The sequence below is a fragment of the Doryrhamphus excisus genome, chromosome 5, assembly GCF_030265055.1.
Source record: "Doryrhamphus excisus isolate RoL2022-K1 chromosome 5, RoL_Dexc_1.0, whole genome shotgun sequence".
NCBI lineage: Eukaryota > Metazoa > Chordata > Actinopteri > Syngnathiformes > Syngnathidae > Doryrhamphus > Doryrhamphus excisus.
In genome coordinates this window covers 9,994,837-10,016,990 of record NC_080470.1, presented here as the reverse complement: position 1 = coordinate 10,016,990, position 22,154 = coordinate 9,994,837, and the positions used below count along the sequence as shown (strand labels likewise).

Here is a 22,154-nt window from a genome sequence, read left to right as displayed (position 1 = left end):
ACCAGTCCAGGGTGTACCCCGCCTCTCGGCCAAAGACAGTTGGAATAGACTGCAGCACCCCTGCAACCCTCGTGAGGATAAGCAGTAGAAAATGAATAAATGTTTTTTACATAACTTCTCCAGAAATATTCACATAAAACACAAACACTCTTCATAATGCAAATAGGTTCATAGTTTTGAAAGGGGTCCAGAACACAAAAGAAAATAAAATGTTCAGGACAAAAAATGTGGCTTGTTAAGTACTACATACTATAGTTGTTATGATACATTATTTGCCCAGGCAAAATACAATGTAGAGTCTGCAGCGGAGAACCACTGTGTTGTATTATAAAGAGTGAGGCTTCTCATATTTCAAACTTAACTTTTGTAAACAAAATATTTTTTCAAAAAATTATTCACGAATATAGCAAACATTTATAAATTAATACCTCTTTGGATATACAATATTTATTTATTATATACAGTCACCATTCACATTTTCATGTAGGGTACATCACTTATACTTGTAACACACAATTACATTGCATATACTGTATATTGCATTTATTGTATATGTATCGTGTACAGTTACCATGTGCTCATTGTTCAGAGTGAAGTGTATATCTGTACATACAATTTCAGGATTTAAAATATATATATTGATACGAACAAATGCTTAGTCTAATCTAGTATAATATAGTCCTTTTGTATATAGTACTAATATTATGACTCTGGTTACTGAATAAATAACTCGTCAATAAACGATATTCCACATTTACATACATTCACAAGCAAAAAATAGACAAACTGGATAGCGTAAAATATTATTGCACTGCATTATTGCAAACATTATTGCACCAATAAATATTAACAATAACAATAAAATATTGTTACATTTAACATTATTTTGTAACGCTTAGCTTGGCCTCCAATTGACTATGGCGACACTGCCACCTGCAGGCCAAACTCGGTTCGACAGCTATTGGACGCCTTGAGAGAATGATATATAATTATTAAAATAATGGCGTTAAAATGTATAGATGAAACACAAACCACAAACATATCTGCTTGTTTGGTACTAGAACGTATTGATATTTAGTTTAGCTTAGCATGTATGTAGCTTTTTGGCTTGCTAAAAGACAATTTGGCTAACTACCGGTTGGATGTATCTGCAATCTTCTAGCGATGCCTTCCTGTCGTGTTATAGGACGAGAGCTCTTCCTAGCGATTGGCTGAGTCGGAATCAAAATGGCGACCTAGTGTTCGGATTGTAAATGCGGTTAATACAAGTCAACATGTCACTTTCAAGAGTTTCTTCTTTCGTCAAATGTCTTGATCGACGCAGTTTACTTGCGGAATGCTGTCAGCGATGTTTGTCGACGACACGCGGCGCAATTAAACAACTATCAGGTGAAACGAAGGATGCTGAAGTTTGCCTAGTACTTTTGTGGTTAAAACAAGAATTGTATGTTATTAACTTTATTTAATGCAATATCACATTGACCATTTTCATTTTTGTAAGAGTCTCCCCAGAGGTAACGGCTAAATTAATGTTTGTCGCTGGTTAAGGGAGTCTTCAAGCATCTCAGTGAATGCTAAAGGACAATATTTCATACAGCCAAGCTTTAGATTTAAGAATTGTGACATATTTTCAAATCAAGTCTGATGTTTTTTGGGGGGAGGGGGTTCCCTTTTATTTCCAGACGCTCATTTTCAACTTCACCGAAGAAACATCTCATTTTCAGTCCACAAGACAGATGATGCAAAGAAACGTGTTGTGAAACAGTCTCAGCTGTTAGATGGTAAGACATATATTTGAATGATTTGTTGATCAATGCTGCTGCGGGGTGACAATTCATTGCTGAACAAGATGCAATTGCTTATTTTCATTGTGAATTATTTGTGCATTTTGTCCCATCATTTCTCCCTCTAAAGTGTTGGAGGCTAGGATCCAGCAACTTCAGTGTGATGGCCTTCTTGATGTCCACAACGCAAAGGTGGAATTTCTTCAAGCCCACTCTTCCACAAGACTCACTTCCTCTGGTAAAAGTTCCAAGAACACAATTGTGGACACACCTCTGGAATGGCCTGACATTCCCAAATCAGCGCAAAAGGCCAACAAGGAATTCTCTAAATCACAGCCCAGTCGCTGGATGGAGAAATTAACTCGGGAGAAGAAGAACAAACTGAAGAGACGGAAGATCCTCAAGCAGAAATTGAAAAACAACATCAATGAGAAACCAGACGAAAAGTATTCAAACTCTCAAGTCAAACTTAAACTTCCTGGTACAACTTACAAAACAATATCAACTTCAAAGAGCAACATGACAATGCACACTGGTGCTGTTGTTTCTTCCATCAACGCCTCTGCTGCTCCTGCAGCAGGGAAAGTCATCACAAAATCAAAATCAACGTCACAAAAATCCCTCAAAGGCAAAAAAAATGAGTCTAAGAATGAAGTTCCTAGTCCAAAGACCCAGCTGACATCAAAGGAGTTGGCAGAGGTGGAGAAGCTGGAGAGGAGGCTCAGGCAGCAAGTGGACCATTTGTCCTGCTCAAGTCAACCAGAGCGCCCTCGGCAGGGCACAGAAGGAGCTGCAGGCGACATCCGCTCCAGCATTGTGTCTTACCTGGAGACGTGTGTGTTTGCGGGGCACATCGACCGGGCGCAGAATTTCCTACTCAGCCAGCACAGAGTTAGGAGTCGACGCACACTTCTAAACACGGACGTCTATAACATTATGATGCGTGTCTGGGCCAAGAAGGTTAGTGATAAGTCCTACTGGAACATGTAATTACAGAATAGGAATGACACATGGATATCTTTTACAGTCGTCAGTATACAGCCTGTATAGCAGTATCGATTTACTATCCACTGAAAATGACACAGCCATTATTGCCCCAATAGAGAAGATGTCCAAAGTGTCAATATTTAGTGCTAGTGCCATTGTTATCTCGCACTGCCAGAGCTGAACAGGTTCTTGCTGGAATCCACTTCTTCATTATGATATCACTGGTGGAGCTGGTGGATGTTAGACGCCTTGGGCTCCTCCACCATTCCACTTGAGGATGCTCCACTGGTGCTCATTTGGGTCTGTAGGAGACATACTGTACTCTACTTGGCCACTCTTATCGTCTTTATCTTCAGCTTCCTCAGCAAGGTACTTGTTATCTTGGAGGTGTGTTTGGGCTTCTTATGTTGGAAAATTGCCATGCAGCTCAGTTTCCTAATAGAGGGGATCATGATTTGCTTCACAATGGCAAGACTCCCTTATGTTGCTAGTTATTTAGAAAGTAATGGTTGCATGTATAGTCATTCATTCATTCATTTTCTACCGCTTATCCTCACGCGGGTCGTTGGGAGTGCTGGAGCCTATCCCAGCTGTTTTCGGGCGAGAGGCAGTGTACACCCTGGACTAGTCGCCAGCCAATCACAGGGCACATATAGACAAACAACCATTCACACTCACATTCATACCTATGGACAATTTGGAGTCGCCAATTAACCTAACGTTTTTGGAATGTGAGAGGAAACCAGAATACACAGAGAAAGCCCACATATGCACGGGGAGAACATGCAAACTCCACACAGAGATGGCCGAGGGTGGAATTGAACTCGCGTCTCCTAGGTGTGAGGACTGCTTGCTAACCTAGTCATTTTCAATGGATAATAAATCGAATCTGTTTTACAAGCTGTACACTGACTACACTAAAGTATTTCAAAGATTTATTTATGTTGTATTATGTTTAGAAGATATGTTTAGAGAAGATATATTGCCATAGTATGGTTTCTGAAATGTGGGCGGTGCTCTCCGTTTTGGAGAATATTGTAGTGAAGGATTACTTATAATGAATAATGAACTAGAAAGGCACTCAGTAGAGCTCAGACCTCCAGCAAAGAGCATAGTAGGTCAAACTGATTATACAGCAGGTAAGTTATGTTATTGCAATAATGACTTTTGATACAAAGTTTATCTTTTTTGTTGTTGCTGTCTTTTTAGGGCACCTTGAATCCGATTGGTCGTTTGTTTATTCTCCTAGAGGAGGCGGGACTGCGACCAAATGTTGTGTCCTATAGTGCTGCCCTGGAATGTATGGGCCGGAATGCTAACTGTCCTCCTCGACTTATTTCGAGGTACGAACACAGACGGAAACACCACAGGATCACAGGGTGCATGTTTTGCAGTACTGAGGCCTACCAGCAGGTGTCACACTGTCCTCGTGGTCTTATTGTTGCGCTGCATTTTTGAATAGTGAATTGTTGCCTCATGATCATGGTGTTAGTGTCAGTCTAGTGTTTTTTGTTGTATATGTGAGTGTAAATGATTGTATATACAGTATGTGCCCTATGATTGACTGTTGACCAGTCTGACCAGAAGAGTCTCACCCAAATTCAAATGGGATAGACTCCATCTCAACCATACCTGTTTTGCCTTCAGAGCGACACTCACACGCCCTCACTTATCTCTTTCCTTTCCTCCTGAGCTCTTTGCTCCCTTGGGTGCCGCAAGCGCAAGTCACCAGGCTCATTACGTTCACATCGCTCATCCCCTCTTGTCATATCTTTGTTCCTCGGGACCACACTGTCTAGCTGGCAGTCTAATCCTGTCTTTGTACTAGACTTGCTCATTTGCCCAAACCAAAACTGCACACTTTGCATGACCGCTCCTTTCTTAAGAATTTTCCAATGTGTCCCTCTATCTGACATGCTCAAGATACGTTTTTCCTTGCCATATTGTCATACCATATGTAAATGATGTTACTGGTCAGTGCCTTACAGTCTCCCATGTTATTCACTATGTGGCCTTATTGTCTCTGATGTGAAATTCAGTACAGCAGGTATTTATGATATTTTAAGCCGCTATGTAGCTTTTAATTATACACTATATTTTATATATGAATAGCTTGAGCTTGTAAGTTTTTGCATACCGAGTTGTGAAATAATTCTCATCCCACCTCTCATTTGTATGCCGGGCACTGGGCACATGTTGGCAATATCTGTATTCTGCAGTCCAGTCATGGAGACCGTGCTCTCTCCAGTAGACCTTCAGGAGATTCTTTTTGAATAAACATTTGGCTGATGTCATCATCATCCATCTGCCTCCATCGAACACATAAAGGCCTGTGCCGATTTGAAACACAAATCATTGATAGTCTGCAACTGTTGATGAGGGCAATGAAGTTTGCAGAGGAAGCGCAGATACTTATGTGTTTGTGTGTGTGCGTGCAGGTGCTTGAAGCACATGGAGGAGGACGGCCTCTCTTTGGACGACATCTTCAGCCAGTGTGTGTTCCAGCTCGATGAAAGAGACATGGTACTGACGGCTGCACGGGTCATTCACCCCGACTACCAGCCTGCCCCCATCCTTCCCACAAGTCAAAGCTATTCTTCATTGGTTCACGACTTCTACACAAAGGTACCAAACTTGTATCTTGTGTTGCTACGCTGTTGTTAACCTCAACAATATACAATATTTCCTCAAATAGTAGGCTTGTGTTCTAATAACGGCACACTCCAGTAAACAAACATGTGAGGCATATTGGTAGACTTCAGAGGTGCAGCAGTAGTAGATTTGATATCTGAAGGGTCAGCCCATGGTTCGAATCCTGATGTGAACAAAAGCAACCAAATGCTTGATAGATGCTAGGTGGCGTTAGCTACAGTTCCTTCACCTGTGATTTTTAAAAAATCATTACCTTTAATCATGTACTGTATCTACAGTATATGAAAAATACGCACAGCACTGTATCTCACATAGCTATGCTTGTATTTCTGATGTTTACAGTATGTCCTCCTGTCCCAAGCACTGTTTGTGTTGCCAGGTTTGAAGTGTACTTTTATGGATGGCAGTGTTATTGCTTCTGCTACTCTTTTCTTCATTATCCACCTTGCGTTTGTCTTTTTTTGGAAATTATGCACTTTTTACAAATGACCATCTGGGGTAACCACAGGGTTTTAGGGCATCCCTCAGGTGCTAATGCTCTTTGTCTTTGGCCTGTGGTGCTGGTGATTAGCTCTGCTTTGTAGGGTTCTGATAATGCACAGTTTGTTTTCCAGTTGTCATGTGACTCCAATATGTTGCCCATTCTGTAAACACCCACATGGAGGCCCTGTCATCTTCAATGTGTCATCCACCTGTACCAGTGACTTGGTGCTGCTGTCTTGAAGGAGTTGACAGCCCTCCTTTCCATGTCGTTCATGCAGAGGTTGGCCATACTGGTGAACCCATAGCACAAGGAGTGCTTACATTCCAATATATAGTATATAGAGTTTACATGTTCTCCCCGTGCACATGCTCAGTTAATCGGTGACTCCAAATTGTCCATAGGTATGAATGAGTGTGTGAATGGTTGTTTGTTGGTCTATATGTGCCCTGTGATTGGTTGGTGACCAGTCCAGGGTGTACCCCGCCTCTTGCCCGAAGACAGCTGGGATAGGCTTCAGCACGCCCGCAACCCTCGTGAGGATAAGCGGTAGAAAATGAATGAATGAATTAATAATGTTGGGCGACACAGTGGAGTGGAGACTCGAGTTCGATTCCACCCTCGGCCATCTCTGTGTGGAGTTTGCATGTTTTCTCCAGGTGCTCTGGTTTCCTCCCACATTCCAAAGCGGTAGAAAATGAATGAATTATTCATTCATTCATTCATTTTCTACCGCTTTTTCCTCACGAGGGTCGCGGGTGGTGCTGGAGCCTATCCCAGCTGTCTTCGGGCGAGAGGCGGGGTACACCCTGGACTGGTCGCCAGCCAATCACAGGGCACATATAGACAAACAACCATTCACACTCGCATTCATACCTATGGACAATTTGGAGTGGCCAATTAACCTAGCATGTTTTTGGAATGTGGGAGGAAACCGGAGTACCCGGAGAAAACCCACGCATGCACGGGGAGAACATGCAAACTCCACACAGAGATGGCCGAGGGCGGGGACCGAACCCTGGTCTCCTAGCTATGAATGAATTAACAATATAATATATTGTTAATTATCACATTTATTTATCACATTTATTGTTGTGAAGGGGTTCATTGACTGATATGCTCTTTGTCAGTGGAACAACTGCAGTGATTTTGAATGGCGTCCAAGATGCTCTGGTTGCCTCCCCCTTTCTCACCACTTTGCCCTCTTTTCCTGCCATCCTCCTTTTAACAGTTTTTCTTTCTTAGTGTTCTATTTTTAGTATCAATTCTTGCACTCTATTTGTGCTTTCTATTGACTTCCTAGAGGTTTTTGTTTCATAATTTAGAACTGATGTCATTTGGCGACTTGAACGCTGCCCAAGTAAACTGGCCCACTAGATAGTGGAATAGCAAGCAGTTCTCTCATGGGAGACTTGGAGTCCATGTTGGTGGCAGGGATACAGAGCTCATTAGAATACTGTTTGTTGATATCATGTGGAATGTTAAATAGATGCCATACATATATATAAGAGGTAGTTTCATATGCCTTCAACTCACAGAGTTGAGTCCCAAGAGATTATTCATTTTCTTTTTCCAGTGTTTTCATTACATGTTGCTCTATTATAACAGGCGGCTACTAAATTGGTTTTACTCTGTGTATTTCAGAGGGATAACCACCAATTCCCAAAGCTGAATTTCACTCGAGAGGAGCTCCAGGAACGTTTCAAATTCCAGCTCAGTGTAGAGCAGGCATGCACTGTCTCTATTGACTCTGTGGAGGCTGCCAAGCCCATCACAAAAAACATGGCCAAAATGGTATGCATCTCCTTGTTACTATTCTATATGCTAATATAGAATATGCTAACAGTCCAGAAATGGAATTAATATTTTGACAAAGCTGCTCTGCTTAGCTTACATCACAGGAACCAAAAATACAGGCATAGTATGGTTATAGACACAGTTTAACTGTAAATTATTCACACGCTGCCAAATATGAATTTAAAATGACACAAGAAGGTGACATACGTTTTGTGAAAGCTGTAGTAGTCGTAGTAGTAGTAAAATACTTAATATACCATATGCAGCATCTCACAGTCTTTTGCCACTTTCTTGTGACATTTCCAGCTAAAATATAACCATTCTTCAGCTAAAAATGCACTTTAAATCAATATTTCTATATATTAGTTTTTAATCATTTCCACAACTTATTGTTCTGCATCAGAAGGACAAAATACAATTAGAAACAATAACACAAAATGTTTGACTGCTTAGAGGAAAAAAAAACATTTGATTCCTTCTTGTCTGGCTTTTTTCTTTCTAACGGTGGCATTTACAATCCAGGCTGGCTCGTCTGCCTCTGCAGATGGGCTACGTGGGAAGCGAGTAGGCCGAGAGTCCCCGGTGGCCAGGAAGCATTTACAGACAGGCAGGCAGGGCAGAATAATAATGTATTGTAATAGAGGACTCTGGATAGAAGGCAGTCACACAATCACCTCTCCGTCTAGATTGTGTCTCTACCTTCATTTCTGACTGCCTATAACTTTTTGATTAAAGATTAACACACTCCAACTTCCCACAAGCATGAAAAAAATCTCATTATTGCTTTATTAGCGATAGCTAATAGCAGAATTAGTTGTTTGGCATAGACAGGGGAAATTTGGCACATTTTACATGGACGGAGTGCACACAATTTGTTGTGCTGCTCATCACTGAAAAGGAGGGAAAAGGTTTCCAACTATGAATTCACATTCTTACAACACGAACATTTCTTTGCAGTTGAAGCAAGTTCATGCTGCATTCAATTTCAATGGGAAGTCGGAAATCTTCCACTTTTAACTGTGTGTAACCAAACTTCCCAAACATTGGCAGTAATACACTATATTTATCTGTACTTATTTGTATATACAGCAGATATTTATCATAACCAGGTAAAGAATATCTTTTGGTATAATGGCTTACTAGAGGTCTTGAATGCAGCATGACAACCAACTTAACATGGCTTATCTTGACTTTATCTCAGAAGTTAAAATACGCCAAGCTAGCATCAGCAACATGTTTACCACGTGACTTCTGTTAAATAAACAAATGCCTCAGATGTGTCAGACATCTTTTCCCATTTGATGATTAACATACTGTATGTAATGTTTTTGGCCCTACCACTATTTAGACCATGATCTTAGGATGGAGTGTCCATGTGTTACGTGTGATACTGTATGTGATGCGACACTAGCTATGTCGTCCTTTCAGAGGGCGCTGCTGGTGGAGCGACGGGCTCAGTGGCGCAAGGACCTCCTGCAGGCCTGGAGAGACAGCAAGATGATCCTGGCCAAGACCAACACCAGGGATTTCAGACATAACCTTTATCCATACCTCTGTGTGCTAGAGGACAGCGCATATGTTGACATCATGATACAGGTAATGAGGCCGGCCGCTCGATGTTAAAAGGCCAGACATTGGAGGTTGAACGCAGTCCTGATTGATTTCGTGAGTTGATTCATGAATGTTTGCATCTTGTGTTTTTTCCTGACAGAGTGTTGCCAGCATGCCACCCAGTGGAGAGTCCCTGCTAATTTTAGCCAAAGATCTGGGCAGCCGGGTCTACACAAAGTACACAGTCCAGCAGAAGTATCGCAGTCAGATATTGGAAAAGTTGGGCAATATTTACAACACTTACACAGACGTACTGGCCAAAGATACCAAGGTACACAACTTTATGGTGCATATACACGATCATAAACAATTGGAAGGTGCCAAGTGGGATGAGTTTTGGTGGTCTGCACCCATGCATTTGTAGTTCATGTGCTGTATGTAATTTATTGCTGACACCTGTATCTCTCCTACCTAGTAGGAAGTTGTGCAAAAGCTGTGATTAATTGGCCTAAACTGCAAAAAGGATGGGGTGTTAATTGGAGTTATTTTTGAAATGTGAAGATTCACGAAGGGCTGTGACCTTCAGTGTTCACTGGGACGGTTTACAACTGAGTGTGAAGCTTCTGGGATATGGCTCAACACCTCCAAAGTCTGAAAAGGGTGCATTGCAACCTCTAGGTTGGGAATAAGGTTTTGCTCCAGGTGGAGGAGTTCAAGTATCCCTTGTTCACGAGTGAGGGAAGGTTGGAACGTGAGATCGACAGGTGGATCGGCGCAGTGTCTGCATAATGCGGTCGTTGTACCGCACCGTCAGGTGAAGAGAGAGCTGAGCCAGAAGGCAAACCTCTCCATTTACCAGTTCTGTGTTCCCACTTTCACCTATGGTCATGAGCTTTGGGTCGTGATTGCAAGAACGAGATGACGCATACAAGCGGCTGAAATGAGCTTCCTCACCCGAAGAGAGCGGGTGAGGAGCTCAGTCATCTCGGAGCGTCTCACAGTAGAGTCGCTGTTCCTTCACATCGAAAGGAGCCAGTCTGGAACAAACTGCTCAGCCAGCATTAATACCACTCATGAGTTAATTGTAAACAACAATACGAGTAACAGTAGAAGTGTAACATACACATTTCATACCAGCAGCCCAGTAGTGTCACCATTTTTTTTAAAAGTGCATCCAGTTGTAGGTGAAGCTGCTGGATGCTGATAACTCAAATACTTATACTTCAAATGCAGCTAATATCCTCTTGTGGAGTTAATAAACAAGACTACATTGGGAAGTTGCCTGCAGCCATGCCAGTGTATTTTGACTAGCCGCTAATGAGAGACCCTGGCAGTTCTTCGCTTTTGTAGGCCTGCCCTAATTGAATAGTGGTGTTAATTGGAGTAGTTACCTTATATATTCCATTTGAGCTGTACTATGGGCCGACACAGCCTTTGGTTTCAATGCCCCCTCCCTCTGGAGCTCCCACCCCACACTCACCCGTAATTGCACTGACCTGTCCACCTTTGAATCTCATGTTAAAACCTATCTCTTCAAACTTGCTTATAATGATTAATCCCATTTTTTGCTTAGTTATTCTCATTTTAACTGTGTATATATATTTTATTCGTTTTATGGTGCATTGTATTGTTTGCATTGTATGCTCTATTGTATAGTGCCTTTGAGTTTTTAGAACTAAATACAATTAATTATTATTTTTAAGCAATGCAGCAACACGACTGAAAACATACTGCTTTGCCATCATTTTGTTTAAACCCAGAACGTTGCTGATTTCTCTTTCCAGGCTTATGACATTCTTCCCAGAGAGCAGTGGTGCAAGCTGGAGACTGAGCACCCTTCGGGGCCAACACTGCAAACGTGCGAATCCAGCTGGCCGCACATGGTTACTCTGGAGTTGGGAACGTACCTGTTGGAGTTGATGGTCAAAAACATGAAAATCAATAGCGACATCCTGAACCCGGCCTACGTCAGGAAGCAAATCCCCATCCTTTACCACATGTACACCTTTCGGAGCACCCACCAGGTATTATGAATGCATATCTCAATAGAAAACCTGTTTTAGCTAGAATTCGGTATCCTTTTGAACATTTCTACATATGTTGCTAAATTAACTGAACCATTTTGAAATGGTTTCAAAAAAAGTACTTTTCGCACTATTTTGGGCTGAATTCATTTGAGAGGTGACTAAGGATTAACAATGTCAATTTGAATTTCATTGGTGACTAAAATAAACGCATGATTAATCACTATTTTAATTTGGCATTGGATAGTGTCTCAGAATGTTCTGAACTGTTTCCTTTTTAGTGTCACAATAACGCAATAAGGAGTTAGCAAACTTGTTGATTCTAACCCAACAGCACCTCTGTTGGTTGGAACCAAGTACTGCACTCTATTTGGCCTCCACACAATGGACAAATTTCATTATAATGCCTATACCGTGCCAATGAGATTGACATTCTCTCAAATTAATGACGATTGGAAGCATCTGAAAACACTTACCCTTGGCTTTTTCTGTCACCTTGTACAACCTCCCCACCAGAGCGGCGCTCCCTTGAGAGCGAATTATAAAACCGCTTTCCCTCCCGTGCAATTCGGGTTCGGGGAACAGCGGAGCACGATGAAAAGAATCCAGGCTAATCCCTTTTTTTTTTAAGTGTCCCTTTTAATCGGCTCACTGATTGGCTGCCACCACACGGCGCAGAAGAGACAAGTGACCGTGTCAAGGGAAAGAGAAAAGTTTGGGGAGTTGATGCCATTTGACTTGTGTGATAAGAGAAATTTCACCTTGAGATTTACTAGAGAGTTCTTGCTGTATACCTGCCTTTGCTATGACTCTTCTCACTCACCACTTTGCTCTTTCTCTCTTTGGAGGTTAGCTCATCAGGGGAGCTTTCTAATGACCATCACACAGCATGGCAGTCTGAGTCGTGCAAAGCAATGCTGGGCTTATTTATTTTTGCTCTCAGGTTGCTATATATCTTCCCAAACTGCCTCTATAGGTCTCAATCTACAACACAATAATTATTCCACAAGCGACAGCCTCTAAGAAACTACGACTGTGTATTAACAACCGGGTTGTAAAGTCATTAAGAGGCATAGGGTCACAAATTAGTCAATTTTGGTATATTAGAGTACCTTTTAATAGGGCAGTCACTTTGCTTGAAGTTTCCTTTCCTGAAGTTTTCTTTAAATTGTTAATTTCATTAATGTGTCTTTCCTCCCCAAGGTGGGCTTTATTAAGCCCCATCCCATCCTGACTCAGATCCAACAGGAAGCAACTGAGACCAAATTGACCTTTGACTCCTATGTGATGCCGATGCGCTGCCCTCCCGTTCCCTGGACATCGGCCAAATTCGGCGCTTACCTGTTGACACCCACCAAACTGATGCGCACCAATGATGGAGCAACGCAGCATGATGACTTGTTGGAGCGGTGCGGGAACCTCTATGCAGTCCTAGACTCCCTTAACCAGCTGGGCAACTGTGCCTGGAGGATCAACAAACCTCTCTTGGACATAATAATCTCCATCTTTAATGATCGGGGTAGTGACAAGCTAGACATTCCTCCTCCCTTGTCAGAAGCCCCCAAAGTACCCCACTTTAACCCCCAGGAAACCTCTTACACTGCCAGCGAGAAGGCCCACTTGAAAAGGGAAGTGGTCAATGCCAGAAAGAAATGCAGCGAGATGCACAGCTTGCGCATGGACGCTCTATATAAACTATCTATCGCAAACCACATTAGAGATGAGGTCTTCTGGTTCCCGCATAATATGGATTTCCGGGGGCGCACATACCCCTGCCCTCCATACTTTAATCACCTGGGAAGTGACGTGACCCGCTCCATCCTGCTGTTCGCAGAGGGGAAGCCACTAGGACCGAAAGGCCTGGACTGGCTCAAGATCCACTTAGTCAATCTGACTGGGTTAAAAAAGAGGAGCTCACTACAGGGAAGGCTGGAGTACGCCAACACTATCATGGAGGACATACTCGATTCTGCTGACAACCCCTTGAATGTTGGTCTATTTTTATTACCTTTAGCTTCACATTGATTGCTCTGTCCGCATCGCATTTGTAGTCCTTTTTCATCTCTTAAATAACGCAGACTGTTGTATGGCCTTTTAAAAAAAGTCTGTCAAATACAATGGAGCCCATTGTATATGATTGCAATACAGTGTTCCCTCGTACTATGTCTTAGGGGATAGGTTCCCAAAATAACCCGCAATAAGTGCAATCTGCAAAGTAGCTTTTTTTTTTTTACTATTATTAAATATATTTTAATAAGACCACTCACCATACACTTTGTAGACTTATCTCAGACAGGCAATAACATTTTCTCACATTTATCTCTTGTTTACACACTCAAAGTTCAAACTTTTGTTTGAATTTTTGTCATCGTGGTGTCATTCAGTTGTGCTGTAGCATTTTTGTATCCTTGTTAAAACATACTATTCCTGTCATTGTATTTTCCTCCTTCCATATAAGAAGTTACCAAGCTGTTACTTCTTCCTCCTGCCTTTGACGAAGCAGAACATCTCGTCGAGATTGTGTTGTCCGAGATCACATAACACAATTCACAGTTTCACATGTCTAGAAAAGAGCAGGAAGAAGCAAACCTTATTTGATGCTACCCCTTATCCATTTCAAATCAATTGCAATGCATATGTTCACCTTATGTATTCTAAATGTACTCTTGCCTATTGTTAGTACCGAGGAAAGTGATAAGGCAATTCACTTTCCTAGCATTTCCGAACATTTGTGTAAATTTGGCAAACCAAGTACATGATGTATGGCACAGGACGGCAGGGATGAGATTGATTGACAATGGTCTACAATCTACAGCCAATCAGGACACAGAACACATGTTCGTACACTAAGAATTATGCGTGTCCGCAGAAGTTGAACCACAATGTAGCAAGGAAACACTTTATTATAATATATAATATCATTGATATAATGTAATGATATAATAATACAACATTAAAACATGTTAGTGTAATCTGTAATGAAATAAGGACGAACTGTGTTAACTTTTTAGGTGTTTGAATTCTGAGATTCCAATATACATCAAATCAAACACTTATGCAGAATCTGGCTATATGTTATTTGTTGGCTATATTTATGCAGGGTAAAACACTATATGCTTGTGTTTTTCTCCTTAGGGCAGGAAATGGTGGATGAATGCAGATGAGCCATGGCAAGCGCTCGCCTGCTGCATGGAGATCGCCAATGCTGTGAGATCTCCAGACCCGACGCGGTTCATCTCTCATTTCCCTGTGCACCAGGTAGCATTAATGTTTCATAAATACACTTTGCAACGTCCATTCAGGCCCTAAGTAGTAGGAACATCATATATACTATAGCTGATAAGTTTGCTGTTCATGCACTATTTCTTTTTGGTGTGCTATAATTTTTTATTAGCAGCGTATACAGGAATTAACTTATATTAGAGCATAGTAATGAATCTAGTCAATGGCCACCAATTGCTGCCACATTTTCATTGCACCTTTTAAAAGGCACATTAAAATTAACAATCCAAAGACTGCCTGAACCTTTGTGATAATTTTATTATTGAGTGTATATAATTGTAAAGCCAAATGAAAAAATAAAATTATTAAAATATTAAATAAATAACACATTTTGTAAAATTCTTCATTAATTCATTTGTGAACTACAATATTAACTAATTATTTTTAAACAATTTACTAATTATTAAATTACAAATATTTTAGTTTATATGTCATTATTGTTGTGTGAATTTCTTTTATGCATTTTTAAAAAATACTGACATGGTATTTTTAATTATTTAATCTTGTATTTAATGCCAATGCATGTTTGAAAGGCGACATTAAAATAACAGGAATTAAAATAATCTGTCAAAGACACCTATCAAAGAGATGGACGGCGGGATCAATGATCTGATTGGTTGAACCACAACGTTTGTGTTGCCTTATGTAGGCAATATATGGATAATATTTTAAAGAACTATCTTGTATTGAATCATATTAGATTGTGTGAGTCTGTATACCAGTAATAGTGTAGAAACTGTCAAAACCTTCTCTTCAATGAAAATGACAGAAAATGAAGTCTTGCCTTGGCTCTGAAACATTGCTACTGTACTCATGTTGGTGGATGTGCACTGTCCCTGATGATGAAGCATGATATAGAACATGAGGAGCTTGAAGGAAATGTGATGTATGATGCAGTTAAGACATCAAGCTCACCACAAGCATCAGAGCTGTATCTTTACAGTCTCACTCAGAATACTCACTCAATTCTTTATGTTCTGTGGTGCGAATTACTATGAATTAATTAAAGTGATTAGAATAATAAATGAAAAGCTGCTCCTCGGTTAATTGTGTTAAGGGGTCGTTCTATCACGCTGATTTATGCACCATCGAGATTTGAGTTAAGAATGATGACATAAATTCAAGTCAGATGTTCTATACTGGTAGGAGATGATAACGTCGACCATGTCTTGGCTATGTTGCTCATCTGATTTGATTTCTCTACACTTCATTAAAAAAATATATATAAAAAAAAAAGTTCTGTTCTGTCTCGTTTCTACCACAATGCTGCTTTTAATCTCCGTCCACCCTTCTTCTCTTTCTAGGACGGCTCCTGCAATGGTCTCCAGCACTATGCTGCCCTCGGTCGAGATGTTATTGGTGGCACATCGGTCAACCTCGTGCCCTGCGACGTGCCGCAAGATGTGTACAGTGGCGTAGCGCAGCAGGTCAGCACATACATACTCTATCTCAAGTGTAATAATGTACACTCACAGGTCAAAACATTGGGTGGAGTATCTCACATGAGTGACCACAGTACACCCTTTCCATTTCAACAACAATTTTATTACATTACTGTATATATTCTCAAGGGATAATATGATAGAAATTGAACTTCAATGTACTTTAGAGTAGTCAGTGTACGCCTTGTAGAGCAGTGTAGCTTTGCTGGCCAATGAAAATGACACAGTGAACATGTCAGTTGTGTCCAAAGTATCAATATTTGATGTGAGCACAATTGTTGTCTTGCACTACACATGATTGGGTTTGTTTCCCCTCAATAAACCGCAGTTCCCCTGTGCCAGCAGCACTCATACAGTCCTGAACCATGCTTTACTCTAGGCAAGAAACAATCATCTTAGTACTCACTTGTGTTGCCGGCTATTGAGACAATAATATGTGTGTGTTGAGATCATACATTTATACTGCTACCCAAGCATATCCATACCCATGTTTCATTTTTATAGTATGGTCCCTTGAGTAGATAATAAAATGCTTGCTGAAAGGTGAGTTGTGTACTCACTATCAAATGCTTTAAGCAAGTGAGTTGTGTTTCTCTGCCGATGACACTGCCTGTGTTTTTGCCCAACATTCTTGTGTTTAAGGTGGAGGAGTTCAGAGTCCGGGATGCTGAGAGCGGCCTGAAGATCGCTCAGGTCCTGGAGGGCTTCATCAGCAGGAAAGTAGTCAAACAGACTGTGATGACCGTGGTGTATGGGGTCACGCGCTACGGGGGAAGACTCCAGATCGAGAAGCGGCTGAAAGAGATTGATGAGTTCCCTAAGGTACAGTACGGCGAGAGCGAGCGAGGGAGGGAGGAAGGTGGGGTTTCCCCCCTCATGCTGCACTCGTGTTTATTTATAGCACAGGATCTCCTCCACTGTATGTGGGGCACAGAAAATGGCATCCATTGTCTATGGGAGGTATGAAGTGCTCTATTCCTTCTTGTGCGTTAGCGCCCTGCCACCTTCCACACATTTATCACTCAGATGACAGAGCCTGAGTGTAATTTCATCATATTTGTTCGTGCACCCAAAGAGAGACCTCTGACTTTGACATTGACGTCACTGATGCACAAAACATTAGCTTATTGTATTCACAGTCATAATCCAATGAAATATTATACTTGTATAGATGAATCGGTGAGGATACAGCCAACAGAAATGTGATACTGTGTTGCTGTAGTATTTTTAGATGCCAATGGGTGTTATTGGACACAAATGTTTGGTCTTATCTCAGTGTTGAGAACTTCATGACCACATCAGTGCATCCATAATTATTTGAGTTGCAGATGACTTTTGCATCATGTTCCTAATTGCTTCATCTGGGAATTTTTTGGGACTGCTGACAGCAGGCAATAGTGGATTAGGAAGTATTCCTAATTAGCCTCAATTCTGCACTGTTTATTTACGAGACACTTAAGTATACAGTATATGATAATATAATCCTGTGCGTCTCTTTCAGGAATATGTGTGGGAAGCATCTCATTACCTGGTACGTCAGGTGTTCAGTGGCCTTAAGGAGATGTTTACAGGAACCAGAGAGATTCAGGTGAGTTTTTTTTTACACATATACAATAAAAACATAACTGTTTGATGAACGTCATACTTTTCTCAAATATTTCACTTTTAATACATGTCATGATGCCTGGACGCACCCTAATGTGAAGGAGGATATTAAACAGCCGTATTAAACACCAAAACACTTGGATTAAAAAAATATCGAAATAGTTGTTTCTCTCCAGATTGTGGTTTGAATTTGCATCTTCACTCCCATATTTTTTTTCTAAAGTGAATTCCATCTAGTTTCTATTCTGCTTATCCTCTCACAAGGGTCGCGGGTATGTTGGAGGCAGGGTACAGGGTACACCCTGGACTGGTCGCCAGCCAATCATAGGGACAAACAACCATTCACACTCACATTCATGCCTATGGATAATTTGGAGTCCCCAGTTAACCTAGCATGTTTTTGGAATGTGGGAGGAAACCGGAGTCCCCGTAGAAAACCCATGCGTGCGCGGGGAGAACATGCAAACTCCACACAGAGATGTCCAAACAGAGATTCGATCTCCTGACTTTGTGGCCCACGTGCTAACTAGTCATCTGCACTGCAGCCCCTAAACGGTGCATACTAAACCTAAATAAAATTAAAAATATGTGAATTTGCTCATCTTTTGATTGCGACACAAAACTGTCACCTATGCCGCATTATGTAAATTTTGTGGTTGTATGGTTATCATGTTTCTGTGGTACACACGTGTAATGAAACATTTACTGCTGTGAAGTTTTTTTGATGCACATTGAGGACAATGGTATTTTGCATATTGAGGTATTTACCTTGTATTTATTTTATGGTACCTACACATTATCATACAAAAATGAAGGATGCCTCATTGCGGTCTTCTATCACTACGCACTTATAGATTTTATGATGTTCTATTATATATTATTGTATAAATGCAATGGAGCTTTGTTCGCAGTACAAAATATACCATAGCCAACTTTTGATGAGTAACTTGCTGCAGCATAGAGAGTGATCTTTTCCTATTATTAATGACTAGTACCTGGCACTATTAGCTGATGAAAAACTGCCTACGGCGCACATTCATCACAGAGGCTCCATTTATAGCATCGGGACGTTCACCTGGCGGGGGCATTGTGTGCATTATCTTCACAAGCAGAGCAGAGCCCAGCACGTTAATAGAACCAGGGCCTTCCGCTTTGGCGCTCCTCTGGGGAACATGCGGGGGACAGCCCTGGTTTGAGATAAAGAATTTACGGTTAAACCACAATGGCGCCAACGGCCTGACACTTCCTGTGTGTGTATATAGTATACACGATCAATCCTGCCACTGACCTCTTTTCCTTCCTTGAACACTTCCATTTATTCTCAGCACACCTCTCCTTCTTGGATCGCTTCCTATCAATCCACTCATTGATCAGTCAGTCTCTAACTATGTAGTTAGTCCATCCGTCACTCCTCTGCTTTCTCATTGTCACTGTTGCAGGCTCAGACAGAGATATAAGAAGGGAACAGGACAGACTATCCATCTTTCTCAAAGCCGTGTGTGTATGTGTGGAAGGAGGAAGTTATGGCATTTGTAGGTCTGGATGTTTCACAAACTGCACTCTGCAGTATTTGCAACAATCCCTCACCTGTTTTTCCGGCAAGTCGGCAACAGTTGTTAGCATAGAAAAGATCATTTAGATGATTTATCTAAAACCCAGTAATAAGACAGATACTTGAATTTTTCTTACTCACTGAACTCTGGTTGAGACATGATGGCTCTTTTCCAAACAAATCAAACCATACCTGACTAAATGATACAATTTACTATGTTGTTGGATTTTGTATAAGGTAATTTTAAGTTGCTTAAATTAGTTGATATATGTCACAACACATACCTTGAGACTGGTGCAGTTGTACAATTTTTACATTATTTATTACAGGTTTATTTTCATAATTATATGAGGTTTTCTAATTTAAATAAAAAACAATTTTAATCTGGGGCTGCACTGGGGCTGGTTGTTTGTCTATATGGGCCCTGTGATTGGCTGGCGACCAGTCCAGGGTGTACCCGAAGACAGCTGGGTTAGGCTTCAGCAGCCCCGCGACCCTTGTGAGGATAAGCGGTATAGAAAATGAATTAATTTTAATCTGTGTTTTTTATTGTAAAAATACACTTGATGCCTGCATATTCAGCATTTTTTTCTTGTATTATTTATTTATAATGTTGCCGTCCTTGCTGTTGGAGAAATATGTAATATAAAATAATGAATGTGTGCTAAAGTTGTTTTTATTGTGATTACATTTGACTGTGCTTGTTTTTGTTCTATTTGACACGATTCTGTAAAGCTTTATACATAAGCTTTATGAATAAAATGTTGTATTATTTTTATTGTTAATGATTTTCACTGTGCCTTGCAATTTGCTGGCAACAATTGCAGGGTGTAGCCCACCTCACACCCAATGTTAACTGTGTTAGGCTTCAGCTCTCATGTGACACTAATGAGGACAAGCGGTATAGAAACTGGAATATGAATATGTAAAGAAATATGTAGGGTTTTTTGCAGGGTGCTTTATTTGTGTGTGTGCCTTTATGGTTTGCAGGACTGGCTGACAGAAAGCGCCAGGCTCATCTCTAAGACGGGCCACACTGTGCAGTGGGTGACGCCCCTGGGTTTGCCCATCATCCAGCCCTACCACCGCACACGTAACCAAGTGGTAAGCAAACATAACATACCAAAGGACTAGAGTTTGTAAATATAAAGAATAGGGGAGTCACGAAACACTCCGTTCATGAGACGAGACAAGACACAAGTTTGGGTCTACGACAATGAAAGTACAATGAAAAAATATAAAAATAATGTAAAAATGTATGACAATATATTGCAATCTACTAATTTAATTTATAGTACGTTACAATATTCTGCACTCTAGGTGTGTGCTACTGAGACAAAGAGACTGTAAAACTGACAAAAGGGCTCACCCCATTCATGCCATTGTTCTCTGCTCCAAAGTGCTGAAACCAATGTACAGAGAGAACTCTCTACCTGTTTGGAGGCAGGTGATGAGGAAAACAGACACACACACATGGCAAAATATTGAGGCCTATTGGCCATCAGACACTAGGCCTTTTGTGAACAAATCTTGTCATGTTTTAATTTCGTGTTAACATCTTGTGACACCCCTAGTAAAGGACTTTCTCTCGCTTGTTGGAGAGAAAAAAAGAGGAAATTCTCTAATAAAGTTTTTTTTAGCATACTGTAGATTCAAGTTTAAACCACTAAAAATGTCCCGTATGCAATACATGGCCAGCATTTCGCTTCCCTTGCTGTGCTCTGGCAAACAGTCCATTGAATTGTGTGTACTGCCAACATGTAGAGTCCAACATTTATTTTTTTTTTGAGAGATTAAATATTTTCTCTCATGCTTTCCACTGTGCTAAACTTAGCACTTTAACTAATAACTTTTATTTTATTAATGTAATGATCTCATTTGCACAACTGACCATGATTGTGTTTTGACCTCCATCCAGACGCAAATATAGGTTTTTGTTAGAGATCTCCGAAACTATCGGCCACCAATAATTATTGGCCAAATATTAGCCTAAATATCTGATATCGGTATCAGGATTTCTAGAACCAATCTAGAGCATGTAGCATTAACATTTCATTTGCGGAGACTGTAGCAAAATTAAGTTAACACTATGTTGCTGGGAAGGCTATTAAGCCTTACTTAAACAAGAACAACGTCAGAGCTCATAAGAACACACCAACTTAATTGAAATCGCGGGCGGTTAGTATTCCACCTACAATCCTTACTCACGGTGTCTTAAAGAAAGTACTAAAACATTACACAGCAATGTAATATGTAGATAACAAGAGATAAGAGCCTACCAACAAATAATGCAAAATAACCATCAACTCTGTGAGCTTTAAACATATAATGTATTTGCCATTTACAACAACAGTACAGCAAAGCACTCTGAGAAACAGGAAGAAAACTCTGCATGCTTTGCAAGTCTGCAAATGTTCCAGCTAGACAGTGCTGATCGTGGCGTGTGATTGGTTTGAGTGGACCTAACAGTAATGGAGCTCAACAACATCATTAAGTTGTTTGTCACTATGGAGATCCTGACAGCGGCATGTCTGAGATAAATGTCAGCTTGCCAGCATGTCTGTAGATAGCACACCGAGCTTTGCATGTGTGTGTGTGTGTGTGTGTTTGTGTTTATAATTCTTTATGTAGTGGGGACACGGTGATTGTTTGTCCTCATTTTGGCAGACTAATTACAAGTTCCCAAGATGGAAAGAACGTAAATTGTGTTGATGTTTGTTACATAATTTGGAAAAAGACTGAGGGATTGCACCCTCAAACTTATTAGCTCAGGAAATGAAGGACATACACATGCATGCAGCAAGGCCATAGGCGAGCCCAGTATGCTGTCCTCTCTCTTAAGTATGACATCAAGCAGAGGGTTACTTTAGAGGGGCAGTGACACCTCCATAAGCAGGTGCGAGAGAGCGGCGCTGACAGATGGTGAGTCCCCCGAGGACGCATCTCTCGTCCTTCACATTCCCCCTGATTGGGTCTGCTGCGGTTAATGTCCAGCAT

At 40.9% G+C, this 22,154-nt stretch overlaps 1 protein-coding gene across 2 annotated transcripts in view; it reads left to right on the top strand.

Moving 5' to 3' along the window:
* Positions 1 to 1,223: 1,223 nt before the first annotated feature.
* polrmt (polymerase (RNA) mitochondrial (DNA directed)) overlaps positions 1,224 to 22,154 on the top strand; it is a 33,717-nt gene continuing 12,786 nt past the window's right edge. The window contains exons 1-15 of one of the 2 annotated variants that reach the window (XM_058073918.1): positions 1,224 to 1,389; positions 1,662 to 1,781; positions 1,915 to 2,744; positions 3,981 to 4,114; positions 5,210 to 5,396; positions 7,549 to 7,698; positions 9,130 to 9,297; positions 9,413 to 9,583; positions 11,037 to 11,276; positions 12,480 to 13,265; positions 14,412 to 14,534; positions 15,863 to 15,985; positions 16,643 to 16,822; positions 17,502 to 17,588; positions 20,148 to 20,261. In XM_058073918.1, coding sequence (XP_057929901.1) covers positions 1,254 to 1,389; positions 1,662 to 1,781; positions 1,915 to 2,744; positions 3,981 to 4,114; positions 5,210 to 5,396; positions 7,549 to 7,698; positions 9,130 to 9,297; positions 9,413 to 9,583; positions 11,037 to 11,276; positions 12,480 to 13,265; positions 14,412 to 14,534; positions 15,863 to 15,985; positions 16,643 to 16,822; positions 17,502 to 17,588; positions 20,148 to 20,261 — 3,549 coding nt within the window. In that variant the 5' untranslated portion in view covers positions 1,224 to 1,253. The remainder of the gene's footprint in view (positions 1,390 to 1,661; positions 1,782 to 1,914; positions 2,745 to 3,980; positions 4,115 to 5,209; positions 5,397 to 7,548; positions 7,699 to 9,129; positions 9,298 to 9,412; positions 9,584 to 11,036; positions 11,277 to 12,479; positions 13,266 to 14,411; positions 14,535 to 15,862; positions 15,986 to 16,642; positions 16,823 to 17,501; positions 17,589 to 20,147; positions 20,262 to 22,154) is intronic. The other variant, XM_058073920.1, reaches the window with a different exon arrangement.